The following is an 18,193-nucleotide window of genomic DNA, read 5'->3' on the forward strand; positions in this document are numbered from 1 at the left end:
CTCCCAGCACCATCTGACCCAGCCGATCCGTCAGTCCTTGAACTACATTCCTCACGTGCCTTCCAGGAGGCCACCCTCCTGTGTTCTTCCCACCTCTCTGGCTGTTTCCGTCTGTCTTCTTTGCTGAATCCTCCCCCTCTGAGGCTCACCACTAAAGACTCGTGGGCTCCGAGGCCATCCTCGGGCTCCTCCGTGTTCTCTGGGGATCACGTGCCGTCCACTGGCCTTCAATACAGTCCACCTGTTTGAAGTCTTGTAACTGTCTTCCCACGGCACCTCTCTTCTGAGTTCCAGCCTCACCCTCATCTGCCATTTCAACATCTTGGCGTGGATCTGAGCAGGTGTCTCAAATAGGACAAGTTCCAAAAAGAGTTTCTGATTTCCGTCTCCTTCTTCCCTCTCCCCGGCCCACTACCTCCTTAGTTAACAGCAGTACCATTTGAAACTAGCCCCTTAGGGCAAAAACCGAGGCAAACTCATGCTTTCTTACTGCAAATCCACTTCTCTGGCAAGTTAACCTCTTCCTTGGAGACCTGTTTCTCATCTGACCATGACATCTGACCGTCCCTGATCAGACTGGCTTCTCACCATTCCCACGGAGATCGCCCCAGCCGGACCTCGCCCTCTACCGGGCCTACTGGAAAAGCCTCCCCAGCAGGGCTCAGTTTTCTCCCTTTTTTCCCTCCACAGTCTGCATTTCACTCAGCAGCCACAGGTCTTTCCGACATGCGTTGGATCATACTATTCCTCTCTTCTGAGGAAAAGCCCACAGCGGCTCCTCATGGAATTAACTGGGGGTGGACTAACACACTTAGGACCGCCAGGTACGGGGCCCGACAAGGGCCCTAGTTCTACACAGACCCCCTTGTCAGAAACCCCCCCTTCCCTGCCATCACTCTCTGTCCCTTGGCCCTCCTTTGTTTTTCTTCACAGTGTATGTTATTGTCTGGTAGTATAGATTTATGTTCGATTGTCCCTCTTTCTGCCCCCTTAATGAAACAGCTGTGTGCAGAGAGAAGTTGAGCTCGTTTATGATTATATCCTCATCGCCGAGATAGCAGCTCACCACTGGGGGTGCTTGCGTGCCCTCCCTGGGGACATCAGACAATGTCTGGAGACAGTTTTCGTTGTCACAGTGGAGCGGGGTGACGCTACTGACATCTAGCGGGTGGAGGCCAGGATGCCGCTCAACGCCCTCCAGTGCGCAGGACAGCCCCCTGCGACAAAGAGTTATTGTCCAAGAAAGCCCGTAATGCTGAGATTGAGAAGCTCGAACCGAGGACCCAGTGGAGTCGACCCCAAATAAACGCCTATGGAACGAAAAATGGTTCTGTCATTTCATGTCGTAAAGGACATGCCTCTCATTTTAAGTAGCAAATATTATAATTAGCTACTCAGGACGTAAAATGACTTGTCATTTGTTATGACAGTTGAGCCAGGACAACTTCAGCAAATGTCATGGTTCAGAGTTATCTCCTGTCCTTGCAAATCGTGACACACTATTTGACTTGGGAGGACTGAGCTGCACGCCTTGATAACCTGGCATTGTTTCGGGGCTTGAAATACTCAGTGTTGAAATGGAGCTGTTTTGGGGGAGCACAGGAAGTTCATCACTTCGTGATTGCAGGGCACGCACTCTTGTTTGAGGCAGTGAGAAAGCATTCTCTTTCAGCATTACGGGAAGAAAGACAAGAGAAAATCTGCCAGCAGCATGTTTCTTGCCTCAATTTTGAGCCTTCAATAGAAAAGACGTAAAGCTCAAAACAATTTTAAATGTGGAAAAATAATTCTGGAAGAATCTAAAAAGGAGTTTGGCTCCGTGGTGATCTAGCTAGTATCAGATGGACAGGAAGCACGGTTTTCTTTTTTTTGGTTTTTTTTAATAAAGACACATATGAGGGGGGTTCTGTCAACTTCTCTTGGCCACAAAGAGCGTGCTTTTTTAAGGAAAGCACTTCTCACATTTAGAGAGGAAGGAAGGATGGTAACATCTTCCAGAAGCCTGCTTCCTGTCCCCAGGTGTAGCTGTTCTTTTAAAAATCTCTCTCTTTTTTAAGTTTATTTATTTTGAGAGAGAGACTGAGCACAAGTGGGGGAAGGGGAGAGAGAGAGAGAGAGAGAGTCCTAAGCAGGCTCAGCACTGCTAGGGCGGAGCCCAAGGTGGCGCTCGAACTCATGAACCATGAGATCGTGACCTGAGCCGAAATCAAGAGTTGGACGCTTAACTGACTGAGCCACCCGGGTGCCCCAGCTGTTCTTTTATTTATGGTAGTTTATGATTGTCAGTGGACAGCAGACTTGATAAATGGAGCTGCTTTTAGGAAATCAATAAGGGGAGCCTGGGTGGCTCAGTAAGTTGAGTCTCCGACTCTTGGTTTCGGCTCAGGTCACGATCTCATGGTTCGTGAGTTCGAGCCCCGTGTCGGGCTCCACGCTGACAGCTCAGAGCCTGCTTGGAGCTCCCTCTCTTTGTGCCACGTGTGTGCATGTGCTTGCTTTCTCTCTCAAAATAAAGAAATAAACTTAAAAAAAAAAAGAAAATCAATAAAATGCAGACTGCTAAGTCACCTGTATGATAATGTATGTATTTTTTACCCGGTTACCTGCAGTAAGAACTAGAATGCTCTGTAAACTTTAGATACCACGTGCCATTTGCACAGACCTCAGAGCATTTGAATGGAAAATGTTGCAAGGCATCCCTCATTGCTTTCTCACACCCACATGCAGTGTATCAGCAAACCCTTAGGTTGTCTTGCCAGAACATACACCAGTGCTGCCTCCCAGCCACTGTCCTCTCCTGCCTAGAGATCCCAGTGGCCTCCCGGCTGGTCTTCTGGCTTCCACTCGTGTCCTGCCCACCCTCAGGGGCTACAGGGCTTCTTTTGCAGCATAGGCCTTTTAAAAACCCTCCTGTAGTGTTTCATCGCATTCAGAATAAAGTCCGAAAGTTCCTACCGTGGCTTAGAAGGCAAGCCCTATATGATCTCCCCTGGGTTCTCTCGGACTTTCTCCACGTCTCAGCCCCTTCTAGCAACAGCAGCCTCCCTGCTGCGGGGCACGCTCCAGCTCAGTGATTTTGCACACACTGTTCCCTCTGCCCTGATCCTTGTCGCAGATACTCACAGGACTCCCCGTCTCACTCCTTCCGGGCTCTGCCTAGATGTTGTCTTGTGAGAGAGGCCTTCTTTGACTTGTTCATGCAATGGTAATAGCAATAGTAAAAGTAATAATAGAAACCTTTCTCTTTGTCGTACTTAGCATCTCTGAAAATACTTCATACATGTTTTTAAAGTATCTGTTTTTTGCATCTTCTATGTGAATGCAGAATATGTCTCTATTTTGTTCACTGCAGTATCTCTAGACCCTAGAGCAGGTGGGCATATACTCGGGGCACACATAAGATTTGTCGAGTGCTTGAATGGTTAGCCAGTCAGGGATGATTCTTTATGCCATGTCTTGTCCGTCTTAGGTTCGTTTTATAATGAAGAAATTAAGTAGAAACCTGTTGTAGTTGGTCATGAAGGCCTGTATGAAGGCTCCCTTTCCCAGAAACACCAGTGAGCATCACTACATCCTGGTCTTTTATATTCTTACTGTTTGGGGACACCCGGGTAGCTCAGTCAGTTGAATGTCTGACTTCGGCTCAAGTGGTGATCTCACGGTTCGTGAGTTTGAGCCCCGCCTTGGGCTGTCTGCCATCAGCACGGGACCCGCTTGGGATCCTCTGTTCCCCTCTCTCTGCCCCTCCCCCTGCTTGCCCTCTCTCTCGCCCTCTCAAAAATAAATCAACATTTTAAAAAATTCTTATTGTATGAATGCAACTGAAAATTGAAGCTCGTTTTATTTTGGAAATGGTAAGGGCAGTGAGGAAGATGATTATTCCTATCAGATTTTCTGAACGCTTATGTCACATCTCACAAGCTGCGCGTTTTCCATTTACAGACGCATGCCAAGCCTCCTGGAGTACTTAAGTTACAACTGTAACTTCATGGGCATCCTGGCAGGCCCACTCTGCTCCTACAAAGACTACATTACTTTCATCGAAGGCAGATCGTACCACATGACACGGTCAGGCGAAAACGGAAAAGAAGAAATGCAGAACCAGAGAGCAGAGCCATCTCCAAATGTAAGGTCATGAGGTTTATCTGGAGCCTTGATAGCTTGTATTGACTAATGTTGTTTGTTTAAAGATTCTACTGTTTTCAAGTTTTGAACTTACCCATCTATTTCTTTGAAAATATTTTTCTAAGATAAATGACCCTTCACACTGTGCCTAGTAATGATGCCCAGTAGAAGTACAGTCATGATCAAAGAACAAAATGAAGGTTACTTTACAAGCTATGCTGAGATCCTTAGTGAGAGTGATGCTTTATAGTTACGGGATATTTTCCGGGAGAGCCGTTTGCCTGGAACTGATGCAACCTAATTTTCTAGGCTCTTTCCTTACCTGTATGTCATGTTCCCCTAATTCCCCTGTTCTCCTCCCCTGCCTTCCCTGTCGTCTTCCTGATCATCGCTAGTGGAAATCTTACTCCTCTTTAAAAGCCTACATCAAATACCACCTTTTCCGTAAAACTTTTCCTGATTCCCACAATAAAAAAGTTAATAATGGAGCATCTGGGTCGTTCATTCAGCTAAGCCTCTGACTCTTGATTTCAGCTCAGATCACGACCTCACGCTTTGTGAGTTTGAGCCCCGAGTCAGGCTCTGTGCTGACAGTGTGGAGCCTGCTTGGGATCCTCTCTCTCCCCTCTCTCTCTCTCTCTCTCTCTCAAAATAGGTAAATAAACTTTTTAAAAGAGTTAATGGTAGCTGACACTTTGATAGCATTTCCCATGTGCCAAGTCCTGCCGTGGACACTTCACGGTTGCTCTCTCAGCCCCCCAGCACAAGGCGGGTGCTGTTACTCTCACCACTGAATGGACGAGGAAACCGGGCCCACGTCATTTGACCAGGATTGCCCAGGTTGGCTGTGGGAGAACTCGGGTTCAAACCCAGGCAGTCTGACTATGAAGTCCGTGCTAAATTGCCTCACAGCGGAGCATGAACTTTATTTCCTCTGAACTGCTGGGAATGATGCTCCTTTATCAAGAAGGGCTCTCAGGCTTTGTGCCAGCTGAGTTTCTGGATTTGATCTGGTAGAATCTTTTGTGGTTTTTAAAAAAATTTTTTTAATGTTTACCTTTTTTTTTTTTTTTTTTTTTTTTGAGAGATAGAGACAGCATGAGCTAGGGAGAGGCAGAGAGAGGGGGAGGAGACACAGAATCCGAAGCAGGCTCCAGGCTCTGAGCTGTCAGCACAGAGCCCCAGGCGGACCTCGAACCCACAAACTGTGAGATCATGACCTGAGCCGAAGTCGGATACTTAACCGACTGAGCCACCCAGGCACCATTTTTGTCTTTATTAAAAGTGACTTCCTTTTTAATGTTGGTTTCAAAGAAAAGAATGACGTTATTATAACAAGAGGTAGGCAAACTAACTATGGCCCATGGGCCAAATGCACTCAGCTGCCTGTTTTTGTTTTGGTCCTAGAAAAAAAATCTTTTTAATGTTTATTTGGTTTTGAGAGAGAGAGACAGAGCACAAGCTGGGGAGAGGCAGAGAGAGAGGGAGACACAGAATCCTAAGCAGGCTCCAGGCTTAGCTGTCAGCACAGAGCCCAACGTGGGCTTGAACCCATGAACCGTGAGCTCATGACCTGAACCAAAGTCGGACGCTTAACCGACTGAGCCCCCCAGGCGCCGCTGATCTGGTAGAATCTAAAAGTCCCATGAGAGGGGCGCCTGGGTGGCGCAGTCGGTTAAGCGTCCGACTTCAGCCAGGTCACGATCTCGCGGTCCGTGAGTTCGAGCCCCGCGTCGGGCTCTGGGCTGATGGCTCAGAGCCTGGAGCCTGTTTCCGACTCTGTGTCTCCCTCTCTCTCTGCCCCTCCCCCGTTCATGCTCTGTCTCTCTCTGTCCCAAAAATAAATAAACGTTGAAAAAAAAAAATTTAAAAAAAAAAAAAAAAAAAAAAGTCCCATGAGAAATAGTCCAGTCAAAAAGTCTGAGGCAAAAAAGGGAGCCAGTATGATTTTTCTGAATGTGGGGCTTGGAGCAAAGGATCACCCTCCTTTGAGTTTCTGTAAACTGAAGTTTGAATGAAGAAAAGCACACCCAGTCTCTTCTCTGCCATGTGACCCATCGTGTTTTATACCAAAAGGTGCTTTTGTCTTCCCACTTTCTATTACTGGTTACATATTAATTGATAAACGTTGTATCAAGCGGGATCGAATTTCAGGCTTGACATGGAGTACATTCAAATCTCTTCCATTGACTGTTTGGTGTCTCCAGGCTGACCACTTGACCCTTTAGCAGTCTCATTGCCATCAGAGAAAGGAAGGATAATTATAGATAGCTCTGATATTCCAGAATCTTACCCTGGAGTAGTAGAAAGAGTATTAAAAGCTAGGATTCAAGATACTGGACATAATGTTATATAATACTAGAAAAATTTCAAGCGCTTCAAACATGTGAGTAGTAGTAAGTCACACCCAACAAAGAATAATACAAATGTATTCATTCCTTCTGTCACCTCACTCTGAATTTTTATGGGATGCACTCTCATAAAATGTCACTTTCCTTTTTTGGGTTATAGACATCATAAATCAGAGGTTGTTGGCAATGGCAAACACTCTTAATGTATGATCTCACTGTCTTAATGTATTTGGAATTGAAATTCCAGAGGCATAAAATTTACACAGTCGGAGGTGGTGATTTACAGATCACTCAAAGGTATTTGGAAGCTCTCTGTGCATCAGTGGCGTGGGTAGACTCTTGGGATCCAAAGTAGGGCGGTCAGGTAGCCAGTGGCCCTTTTGTTGGGGACCTCCCAACTGTCTTTATCTAGGTAAGATACGGGTTTGGGTACTAAAACAAGGGCCAAGATAACAGCAGCTTAAAAAGGTAGGACATCTGGTGTCAGTGGTCTGCGGATAATGTGGAGGCCCTGGGGGTGGGGGATCTAAGCTCTCGCCTGTGCTTGCCATCCTTGGGGTGTTGCCCTCATTTACACGGTTTAAGGTTTAAGCTGGCTCACCGCAGGAGCTGTCCACGTTACTTGTGTCGACATCACGTGGACCTCGTGGCTACACTCAGCTGCGAAGCGGACTGTGCTGTGTGGTCTTCAGCTAGAGTTCAGTGCCCCCAAGTAAACATTCCATCGTTGTGCAAGAAGGGGAGGGTGGCTTCCGGGGAGCACCTGTCTGCCTCCGCCATGACGTCTGTAGGACTTTTCTCTGAGGCTGCTTAGTTTCTTAGTGAAGGATCCTCCAGTCTTCTGCAGTCTCACGAGGTAGATACAAAGTTGACTGCTGGTTTCTGGAGCTGGCCTGGTCAAGGGGGCTGAGGATTTCACCTCTCAGGACGCAGACTTCCTCCAGAGTCTCTACGTTTCCATCCCAGCACTCACCCCGCCCCCCACCCTGGACCTGTGCCCCTAAGCCTGATCTTCTCTGGCTCAGCTTCTCTGAGAGCTAACGTCTGGCCCCCCTGCTGGAATGGTGGAAGGTGCCACCTTATTGAGCAGGAGACTCTGACACCCAGGGCCTGTACCCGGCTTCCCAGGCCCCCACCCCCCGCCTCCCCGGGTCCCTGATCTCACTTTGCCTCAGCCTTTTTGGGGAGTCTCATGGGCGAGTGTGCCTACCGCTGGTTGCGATCAGATGTGTGCTACTTGAAGTTTTGTTTTGAGACTGAGACCTGGAAACTTGCACACGTAGTCGGAAGGCCGCAGCCTTTCTCACTGTGTCCCTGAGATGACGCACCCACTTTTTAGGTTACTGTGTCAGGCCATTTTCTCCAGCTCACCTCATTTGTAATTATAATTTCTCTCTAATTACCTGCTTTAAATCTCTTCTCAAATGTATAGGTTAGATATTTTGGGAAGAGGTGAAGAAAAGGTAGCCTTTTCCGTACTGGAGGAGGCTTTCAAAGACATGGAGGAAATAAGAATACGAGCTGCAGCGAGGAGCCCTTGACCACTCAGCACCTCCTCGCAAGGCCAGCCCCAGAACAAATAACGCTCTTCCAGCAGTGCAGTGAGCCGGGCATGTGCTTTGACTCCTGCCTCTGAGCCGTTTCTTTTGGTGGTGTTACAGAAAGTGTTCACGTGTGAACGTTCATTTGCAGGTTAGTTAATTTGAATATTATTAGGTTGCTGAGCAGGACACTCAAAATGCAAGTATTTTGTTACCTCCCATGACCTGGGTACAGCCAGCCCTTCCTTTCCTCCACCTGCTTCCCTCCCTCGGCAGGGGCCGTCACCTCCCTTACACCGAGTCGGATTGAAATATTCCGGCCTACTAATAACCCAAAAACACCACGAGTTGGGTTCTCTTACGGTGATTTCGCCTTTCTAGGATACAGTAAAGAATGGCTTTTTTTCTTTCTTTTCCCCATCAGAATCTTCTGTGCAGATCTTTTTTGTTTTCTCGGGCGTGTGGTTCTTTTAGTTTTGTGAACAAAATTGCATCCAAGAACTTTCAGATTTAAAGAGATGTATGAGTTGTTTGTTGCAAAAATAATGTTCATGAGATGCGTAGCATTTGGGAAATACAGGGTAAAAGCACAATGGAGTAATTAACTGCGTATGAGTGTGTATATTAAATGTACAATCCACCACCAAAAGTTTTTAACGTGACTGTTTTCGTGTGCTCACTCCTACGCGCCTGTGTTTGCTTTCAGATTTTTTTTTTTAACCGAAAGTTTTGAAAATACAAATTGATATTTCTAGTGATTTGAGCCATACTCCGGAGGCGTTAGTTGGAGAGAAGGCTGGAAACGGTCCTACTGTGAGACCATGAAGGCTTCAAATGCCGAGCACAGCGTAGCTGATGATTTTTCACCGGGAAAGTTCTAGAATTAATGCTGCATTTGGGAAGATGAATCCAGCAGTAGTGGGTAGAACGAATGAAAAGGGAAATGGATTAAGTTTATGAAGTCTTGTCTGGTTCTGTCAGGTTGCAGTTATTCAGAAGCTCTTAGTCTGTGGACTTTCCTTACTATTTCACTTGACCATCTCTAACACCTTACCTGTGGAGTATAACATCGATGAGAATTTTCAAGCTACCGCTTCATGGCCAACAAAAGTCATCTATCTTTACGTCTCTCTTCTGGCTGCCCGACCCAAATACTATTTTGCGTGGACATTAGGTAAGTGACATGTGGTAGACCTCACTGTTCATGTGCTGAAGTGTATCTTACCCAGTGGCCAGCCAGCAGAGTGCCCTCTTGAGGAGATACAGTTAAAGACCAATTAGAAACATTAGTCATCTATTAGAAGACACAAACCTTGCAGCTCGTATCCTAAATACAAGGATATATCCTACAAACTGTTAGGATGGCCTCAAAACTGGCTCAAGGCCCATTTTATTATAATATCAGATAAAAATGAGGATAAATCTACTTTTACTGTTTAAGAATAAAAGATCCTAGTATATGATAAACATGTACCTTCTGAGAGAACGTGGTAGATTGTTACATAGGTTTTTCACCTTCTTTTTCACTTTGTTTATTGCAGCGGATGCTATTAATAATGCTGCAGGCTTTGGTTTCAGAGGATATGATGAAAATGGAACGGCTCGTTGGGACTTAATTTCCAACTTGAGAATTCAGCAAATAGAGGTTAGTAAATCATTAACAAGTCAGTTACCCTATGATATTTTACGTACCCCACTTTGCTTTTACAGGTCATGACGCGATGTCCCAAGAGTGATGTTGAAGGCTTTTTAACAATAATAACTTATTTTTCCACTCAACCAATATTTGTGGGTTGTCAATCATGTGCCCCAGGCGCTGGGGATCTAGCGGGTAAGATTGGTGTGACCTGGGCCCTTCGATCGTGGGGCTTTAATCTAGTGGGTGCTACAGAAGGGTAGATTGGGGTCAGAGGGATATAGGGTGTGTGTGGGCTACAAGATAAGGTCCAACTCAGATGAGGTAGCTCAGGGAGGGGTCCTGAAGGAAATAGTCTTAAGCTGAGTCCTAAATGATAAGGAGGAGGTTGCCAGGCACTCCAAGTAGAGGGTGATCAACCTGAGAAAGGATTTGTGGCTCATGTTGGGTCATAACAGAGGGAGTGGTGACTGGAGACTGGAGACACAGAAGCCAAGCCGAGATACTTTCAGAGGCCGTATTAAGAGTTTTGAGCTCTCCTGAGAGCTATGGAGTGTGGTGGATGGGTTTTATGCAAGTGAGGTGGTCACAGCTGTGGTTTAGAAGGGTCTGGCTATATTAGGTAGAATGAGTTGCCCTCGTGGAACAGAGTGGTCTGTTAGGAGGGTGTTGTGTTAATCCAAGGCGATGGTGACCTAAACTAGAGTAGGGACAGTGGGGCCGGAAAGACATAAGCACCTTGGAGCACTGTTCCAGAGATTCAGCAGAACCCGGTGATATGCTGGCATCAGCAAGAGAGAATGAGTTATAAATTGGGACCAGATATCTGGCTTAAACCAGTTTTATGGCGATGCCTTTTCCTGGGAGAAGGAACAAAGAACAGGTACAGGTTTGAAGGGGAAGAGACTGTGTGTTCAGATTTCAGACTTAACTAAGTTGTCCGGCAGACAAACCAATGATCAGACACTAGCTGCAACATCCGAGCTGGAGATCCTAATTGGGGAACTAGAAGCGTATATAGCATTTCAGGTTTTGGGGGGAAACCACGAGAGTAGCCATGAGAGAGCAGCGAGAGACCGGGAAGGGATGTGAACCCCCAAGGAGCACCTGTGCCCTTGGCTGGGCAGAGGAAGGCAGATCAGGAGAAGGAGCCAGAGAAAGGAGAGGAAAAGCAAAAGTAGACGTTGCTTTGCAAGCCTGAGAGAATTATTCCAGCAGTAGCGATTACCAAAACCTAAGGTGAAAAGTTGACCGACAACTTGATAATGAATGGGTCAGGCTGGACCCGCCGCTGAGCCTTACCGTCACCGAACGTTCATCACGAAAAGTGGGACAGTCAGTCATTAAGCGCCTGTGGAGGTGATGCCATAGGAAACACAGCACCGTCTTTCAAGTACTTTGCCGATACAGTTCAACGTGGTTAGGTCTCTAGATCTTGCTAAATGTAGAGGGAGTGTGCGGTATAGAGAAGTAAGTTAAATGCTGGATCCAGAAGCAGGAAATCTGCAGGACAAAGGACCCAATTTTCCCCACAAGTAAATGCCACAGAAGAGTGGGGGGCAGGGAGGGGCCGCTGCAGATTCAGAGAGCAGAGCCAAACACATCATTGCACACTTGTTTGCACCCTCTGAAAAGACCAACTGGAAAACCATGTTTTTAAACAGTCGGGATATTTGGCCACAAAATGAGCGTTAAATGATATTAAGGAGTTAACACTTAGTTTTGTTAGGTCCGATCTTGGTTTTTTGAAAGTCCAGTAAATTCTGAACTATGTACAGGTGAAATAAGATGTCTGATACTTGCCTTGAAATTTTCCTACGATGTCAGTAATGAAAACGGGGAAGGGGAAGGAAAAGCGTAAAGTGTGGAAATTGAGTGATGAATGTATGTATGGCAGTGTTTCTAACTTTCTGTTCATTACCGCCACGCTGAGGAGGTTTTGAGACATGTGTCACCTCATCAACCACCCCCCCCCGTGAACTTTAATACTGCATACACGTATGTCCGTTTATATATCATGTATATACACATATGCTTTTATACATAAAACGAGTAAGCCTTTTTTGCCAAGAACCAGTTTTCATCCTCTTGGGGGCAATATCGCCCTTGGTGAGAATGCATGGTCTAAGAAAAAGTAAAGAAGGGGCCGCCTGGATGGCTCCGTCGGTTAAGCATCCGACTTAGGCTCAGGTCGTGATCTTGCGGTTCTTGAGTTCGAGCCCCACATCGGGCTCTCTGCTGTCAGCGCAAAGTCCACCTCAGATCCTCTCTCTCCCTCTCTCTGCCCCTCCCTTGTGTGTGCTCTCTCTCTCTCTCTTTCTCTCAGAAATAAATAAACATTAAAAAAAATTTTTTTAGAGAAAAAATAACGAAGAAGGAGCTAGTTTCCTGAAGGAGGGGAGGGTGATCAGGGTTGGATGCGACTGAGATACGGGCAGTAAGAGCAGGACTCAAATGCCAGCAGCTGTAACACCTGGGGGTTGAGTGATGATTTTGGTAACGGTTTCATGGGAGGGATAAGCTATAGAAGCCAGATGATACAACTCTTAGGCATTTATTACCTGTACAAGGAAGGAGGGTAGAGATCAGGCCATAGCTGAGGGGAACAGGTGAAGGCGAGAGTTTTGTTTAATTTTGTTTTAAAACGGAGAGATTGAGGGGTGCCTGGGTGGCTCAGTCAGTTAAGTGTCTTGACTCTTGGTTTTGGCTCAGGTCCTGATCCTATGGTTCATGGGATCAAGCCCTGCGTTGGGCTCCAGGCTGAGTGTGGAGCCTGCTTGGGATTTTCTCTGTCTCTTTCTGCCCCTCCCATGCTCGCATGTGGGCTTGTGTGCACGTGCGTGTGCACTCTCTCAAATAAAAAAAAAAAAAGTATGGATTTAAGACAAGTCTCAAGTGTTATATGATATTCTGCACTTGGATTCAGAGGTTATAAGTAGAGAAGACGGAAAGTACGGTTGATCTGGGACTCGGAGTTTGATAAGCAGATGAATTAAAAGGAAGAAGAAACAAACGCATCAAGAATTTTGATGAGCGTAATAAATACTGCACCAGTCTAAATGGTGAGAAGGAAGTGAAGACATAGGAGGAGACACTTGCTTAGGGAAGAAGTAGAGATGGGAGACCAGACGGTCCTTCTGAGGTCGAGGAGGAAGCTTTCATTGGGAGAGGCTCGAGTGGAGAGGCTGGGAACGTGGATAGATGGCACTAGTTCGGGTGAGGCCAAGGTTCCGAGCAGCCACAAATGGTGGCTGAAGAGACGTGGGGGTGACGGAATGGAGAGGCTGTGGCTCGATGGGACGTCCAGTCCCCAGTGAAAGCATCGCGGAAGGGTCATGGAAAGGTCATTTACATATCAGGAATGCCTTTGGGACAATTCCATGACAACGCCTGTAAATGTTAACATATCGGAGAAAATGGGGATCATCTCGTAGTTGTCCTCCCTGAGAAGCAAGTTTTATTTATACAAGCACATTACTGTATTAGAAAAGCAAATATTAAGGAAATAAATCAGTACACCGTCAGCATCAAGTACTTGATTTTTAGCACAACCACATGTTATTGCTTGTATATAAACCTTCATTATTTTGTTGGCCAAAGAAAAAGGTTCTTTTGTTTTTCAGATGTCAACAAGTTTCAAGATGTTTCTTGATAATTGGAATATTCAGACAGCTCTTTGGCTCAAAAGGTATGTTCCTTCAAGAACAGTCTTTAGCTGTGCTGTGTTGTCTAATACTTCAGGTTGAGTTTCACTGAGTTCAGATTCTTGATTCAATAACAGTGTGTTGAGTGACACTGACCTTGGTGTTAACCAGGAAATACTGTTAACGTCTTCCAACGCAAGAGTCTATCGAATCTGAGAACTGTGTTGGCCTGAGTGGTGAATGTTTCTATCACGGGCTTCTCAGTCCGCCTTCCCAGGCATCTTTCCAAGATCGCCAATGTCCTCCTACTCTCATTGGTTGGAGATTTGGTTAAATAAAACAGAGTAACGGTACAACCACTGTCCAGATGCCCTAGATTGTCCACAGCAGTTCCAGTTGCAAACATATTTCAATTTGACAGATCTTTCTGTATGTTAGGCACAGGATACAACGATGAGTAAGACAGAAAGACCCAACCTCTGCAGTCAAAGAATTCACGATCTTGTTAAAAACACAGCAGCGTCACCTGCGCGTTCCCTGTAGCAAGGAAGAGCGGAGAGGGAGAGCAGGAGCAGCGAGGCACAGGGGGAGAGGAAGTGCTGGTGCCAGGATCCGTGACGAGGAATTCGTCACACGGCCGAGGGGGAGCCACAGGCAGCCCGAGTGGGGCAACATTTGTAAAAGATGAAGTTAGGGAGTTGCACAGAAACTCCCAGGGACTCTGTCTCCTTGTTCCCAGTGAGATACGTTGCTGTATCTCGAGTTTATTTTATGAAACGTTATGGCTCTAAGCACTGTGTAAAGCAGCCTTTTTTGGGAGTGTCCTTTATTTCATGGCAAGTTGCGTATCTTTCTGCCTTGAGATACCCACCATATGACATTGTCGCTTTGTGGTACATTGCAGTCTCCCCAGTGGCTACATATTTTCTGAACTAATCTGTTGTGTGGTTGTTGTTGTTGTATTTTATTTTATTATTTTTTAAAATGTTTATTTCTTTATTTTTGAGAGAGAGAAACAGAGCATAAGTGGGGGAGGGGCAGAGAGGGAGCCCAGAATCTGAAACAGGCTCCTGGCTCAGAGCTGTCAGCACAGAGCCTGATGCGGGGCTTGAACCACAAACCATGAGATCATGACCTGAGCCAAAGTCGGAGGCTTAACTGACTGAGCCACCCAGGTACCCCTTTGTTGTATTTTAAATTTGATAACTTTTGGGGGCACCTGGCTTGCTCAGTCAGTGGAGCATGTGACTCTTGATCTCACGGTCATGAGTTCAAGCCCCGCATTGGGAGTAGAGATTACTTACTTACTTACTAGATAAATAAATAAATAAATAAATAAATAAATAAATAAATAAGACACCTTTAGAAAATCTTACTTTCATTTCAGTTCTCTACCTTTAGAAAATCTTACTTTCATTTGAGTTCTCTATCATGTTACAGGGAAATTTTAGACTAAGCACGTTGAAGTTTTTTGGTAAATAGTATAGATTTCTTTACATGTACCAGAAAAAGATGAAAATCAAATTTGTTTTCCTAGATCAATAGGAATATCTAATAGCCTTCACCTCCCTGAGGTCACAGGTCAAGTTATTGCCACCGCTAAGTTGCGGTTGTTTTCCTGGTTGCCCTGGGCCCTGTCGGCTGAGAAAAGAATGATCGCTGTGGGCTGTGTGAACTCTAACCACTCAGTGTGGTGTTCATGGTTTCCAGGGTGTGTTACGAACGAGCCTCCTTGAGTCCAACCATCCAGACGTTCGTTCTGTCCGCCATCTGGCACGGGGTTTACCCGGGGTATTACCTGACGTTTCTCACGGGAGTGGTGATGACACTGGCAGCACGAGCCGTGAGTATCTAGAACCCCACGTCGTCCTCGAGGGGGAGTCCACGTGAGTGGGAGGAGGAGGCGGAGCTCACCCTCTCCCCTAAGGCCTCATTCGTGTGGCCACAGATGGAGCCGTGCCCTGGTTAGAAGCGAGGGGGGCGCCTGGCGTGTTTGTCCAGCGCTCCTGCGGGAGGGACCTGCACAGCGTTGGTTGTCTTTACGCGGTTTTCTGAACGAGAGCTAAAACCTGTGTTAAATAAAGATGGGTTCATTTCACAAACGTTTCCCGAGAGCTGTCCCCGATGAATCCTCCTTTAGGTGAGGAGGGGAGCACGAAGACCATGGACAGAGCCGGTGGGCCATCCCCGGGTGGCGGGTGCCAACGTTAGAGACAGGACACAGTTCTTTAGAGTGTTGGCTTGGTTGGAACCTGGAGTCATACTTCGGGAAACAGTTGAGAAATCAGGTTGGTGACATGGGTGGGCAAGGAAGGACAGTTCAGTGTGAGTCCTTGAAAGTGACGTGACCAAAACAGCGCTCGAACAGGCTTCTTCCAGCACGTACAGGTGAGGAGGCCTCATTTAACAAACTAGCAGAGATTTAGTCAATTTTCAGGTCAATTTTCAGGTGGGGGTACATATGTGCATATGTACAGCACGAGGCATATATGATAGATCCCGTGGGCTTTATAGATAGTAAGTCACATAGTTGTTTAGAGGTGAAAGAAATCCCTTTTGGCTGGGTTGACCAGAGGTGGCCTCATTAGGGAAGCGTGGTTGGATTAGGGCTTTGAAAGATGAAGGTCGTTTTAAAAGTGAGCCAAGTTTGGTGGGGGTAGAACATGACATGCTAGGCCAGGAGATGACATTCTCGAAACCAAGTTTGGAAGTGCCCAGTGTGTTTGGAAACGAAAAGTAAATCTGGTTGAAGCAGAGACTTTGTGAATCCCTAAATAGTGGATAATTCTGGAAGGGGAAAGGAGTGCAGGGGGCGGAGGGAGGATGGCATAATAGAAGGACTTGACAGACGAGGAGAGGGCCCAACCCTCATTCCGCCTGCAGCCCGGGGAGTCCGGGAAGGTGTCCAAGGAGGGAGATGACCAGTGGAAAGCCGTGCTTCAGGAGAGTGGATTTGCCCCTGGTGGTCGGGGGCGGGGAGGGTGGGTAGGTGCTGCACGGGGAAGCAGGCAACATGGTAGGTGTCGGGACTCGTTCTGGCCACTACGAATGATGGTCTCGCTGTAGGGAGAGCAGTTAACCACACACCAGGTCACTTCTGAGAAACTCGGTGGTATCCTCACGGGGCCGTGTTTCACCTCTGAACATATTAGACAAGAAAAGCAGGGAAGATGATCGTAGAAAAGAGGAAATGATGTTTGGTTAAGTTTGCACATTTCAAAACTGAAATGTTTTGACTTTTTTGGAAGCTAAAAAAAATATTTGAATAGTGGTTATTAGGAAACACCTATTTTGAGAATGTGTGTCGTTGCCATTTATTCTAAGTGTGTTTGGCCTGAGCTCAGTGTATGATCTTCACTTGTATTTCACAAACCCAGGGCTTCAAGAAGAGGAAGGGTGTCTCATTAAGTCATAGTAGAAAACATTGAAAACAGACAGAACTTTATTTATATACTATACCAAATATGATTTAAAGAGCTCTAGGCAGTGTTATTTTTAACTTTGTGGGAAATTTAAAAAAGAATTTTTTTAACGTTTATTCATTTCATCTTTTGAGAGACAGAGAACGTGAGTGGGGGAGGGGCAGAGAGCGAGGGAGACACAGAATCTGAAGCAGACCCCAGTCTCTGAGCTGTCAGCATGGAGCCCGACGCGGGGCTCGAACTCACGGACCGCGAGATCATGACCTGAGCCAAAGTGGGCCGCTTAACCGACGGAGCCACCCAGGCGCCCCGGGAAACTTTTAATTTTAATACAACTTCAAATCTCCAGAAGAGTGGCAAAGAACTCCTACATGCCTTTTACCCACACTCCCACATTTTGCTCTCTCCATATTTTTCACAGATACATGTATTCGTTTTTGCCAAACCAACTTTTCCCGTAATGGCAGCACCACCTTAGACTTGCACCAGCAATGCGTGAGAATGTCAGCCACTGCACGTTCTTGAAGCAGTGGATGTAGTCAGTGTGATTCTGTAGCAACATTGAAGATAAAGCACATATTTTTGTTTCTTTATTTCAGATGAGAAATAACTTTAGACATTATTTCATCAAACCTCCCCAGCTTAAATTATTGTATGATGTTATAACGTGGATAGTGACTCAAATAGCAATAAGTTACACAGTTGTGCCATTTGTACTTCTATCTGTAAAACCGTCATTCATGTTTTACAGGTAAGTGTCACTCTTAAAAATATACCAGTGGGAATAACTTTATTATTATTATTATTATTATTATTATTATTATTTTAATGCTTATTTATTATTGAGAGACAGAGACAGAGCATGAGCAGGGGAGGGGCACAGAGAGGAGGAGACGCAGAATCCGAAGCAGGCTCCAGGCTCCGAGCTGTCAGCACAGAGCCCGACGCGGGGCTGGAACTCACAAACCGCGAGATCATGACCTGAGCCGAAGTCAGACTGGGCTTAACCGACTGGGCCACCCAGGCGCCCGGGAATAACTTTATTTTTAAGAGCAAGCTCTTTGCTATTGGGTAGCGTAAAAAAAAAAAATCATGCCCTAGCCTTACTTTCTGTAGTTAACTTTTTCATCTTAAACCAAGCAGTCGCAAGATTTTTATGGAATGATTCACACCACTTAACCCTCAGACGAACATGACTTAAGAGATGTGCCAGCCGGGCAGCCGCTGCCTCAGGTCTCGCAGAGGTTTTTTTTTTTTTTTTTTTTTTTTTTTAAATTTTTTTTTTCAACGTTTATTTATTTTTGGGACAGAGAGAGACAGAGCATGAACGGGGGAGGGGCAGAGAGAGAGGGAGACACAGAATCGGAAACAGGCTCCAGGCTCTGAGCCATCCGCCCAGAGCCCGACGCGGGGCTCGAACTCACGGACCGCGAGATCGTGACCTGGCTGAAGTCGGACGCTCAACCGACTGCGC

The 18,193-nt window shown here is 46.2% G+C and overlaps 1 protein-coding gene across 1 annotated transcript in view; it reads left to right on the forward strand.

Annotated features, from left to right (window-relative positions):
• Positions 1-18,193, forward strand: part of MBOAT2 (membrane bound O-acyltransferase domain containing 2) — a 126,481-nt gene that overhangs the window by 103,912 nt on the left and 4,376 nt on the right. The window contains exons 7-12 of the mRNA XM_047069236.1: positions 3,943-4,126; positions 8,999-9,191; positions 9,559-9,662; positions 13,277-13,341; positions 15,008-15,140; positions 17,319-17,470. Of these exons, the coding sequence (XP_046925192.1) occupies positions 3,943-4,126; positions 8,999-9,191; positions 9,559-9,662; positions 13,277-13,341; positions 15,008-15,140; positions 17,319-17,470 (831 nt within the window). The remainder of the gene's footprint in view (positions 1-3,942; positions 4,127-8,998; positions 9,192-9,558; positions 9,663-13,276; positions 13,342-15,007; positions 15,141-17,318; positions 17,471-18,193) is intronic.

The sequence above is a fragment of the Lynx rufus genome, unplaced genomic scaffold, assembly GCF_022079265.1.
Source record: "Lynx rufus isolate CCGP_SWC_20201006 ecotype Redwood Valley unplaced genomic scaffold, mLynRuf1.p SCAF_8, whole genome shotgun sequence".
Lineage (NCBI taxonomy): Eukaryota > Metazoa > Chordata > Mammalia > Carnivora > Felidae > Lynx > Lynx rufus.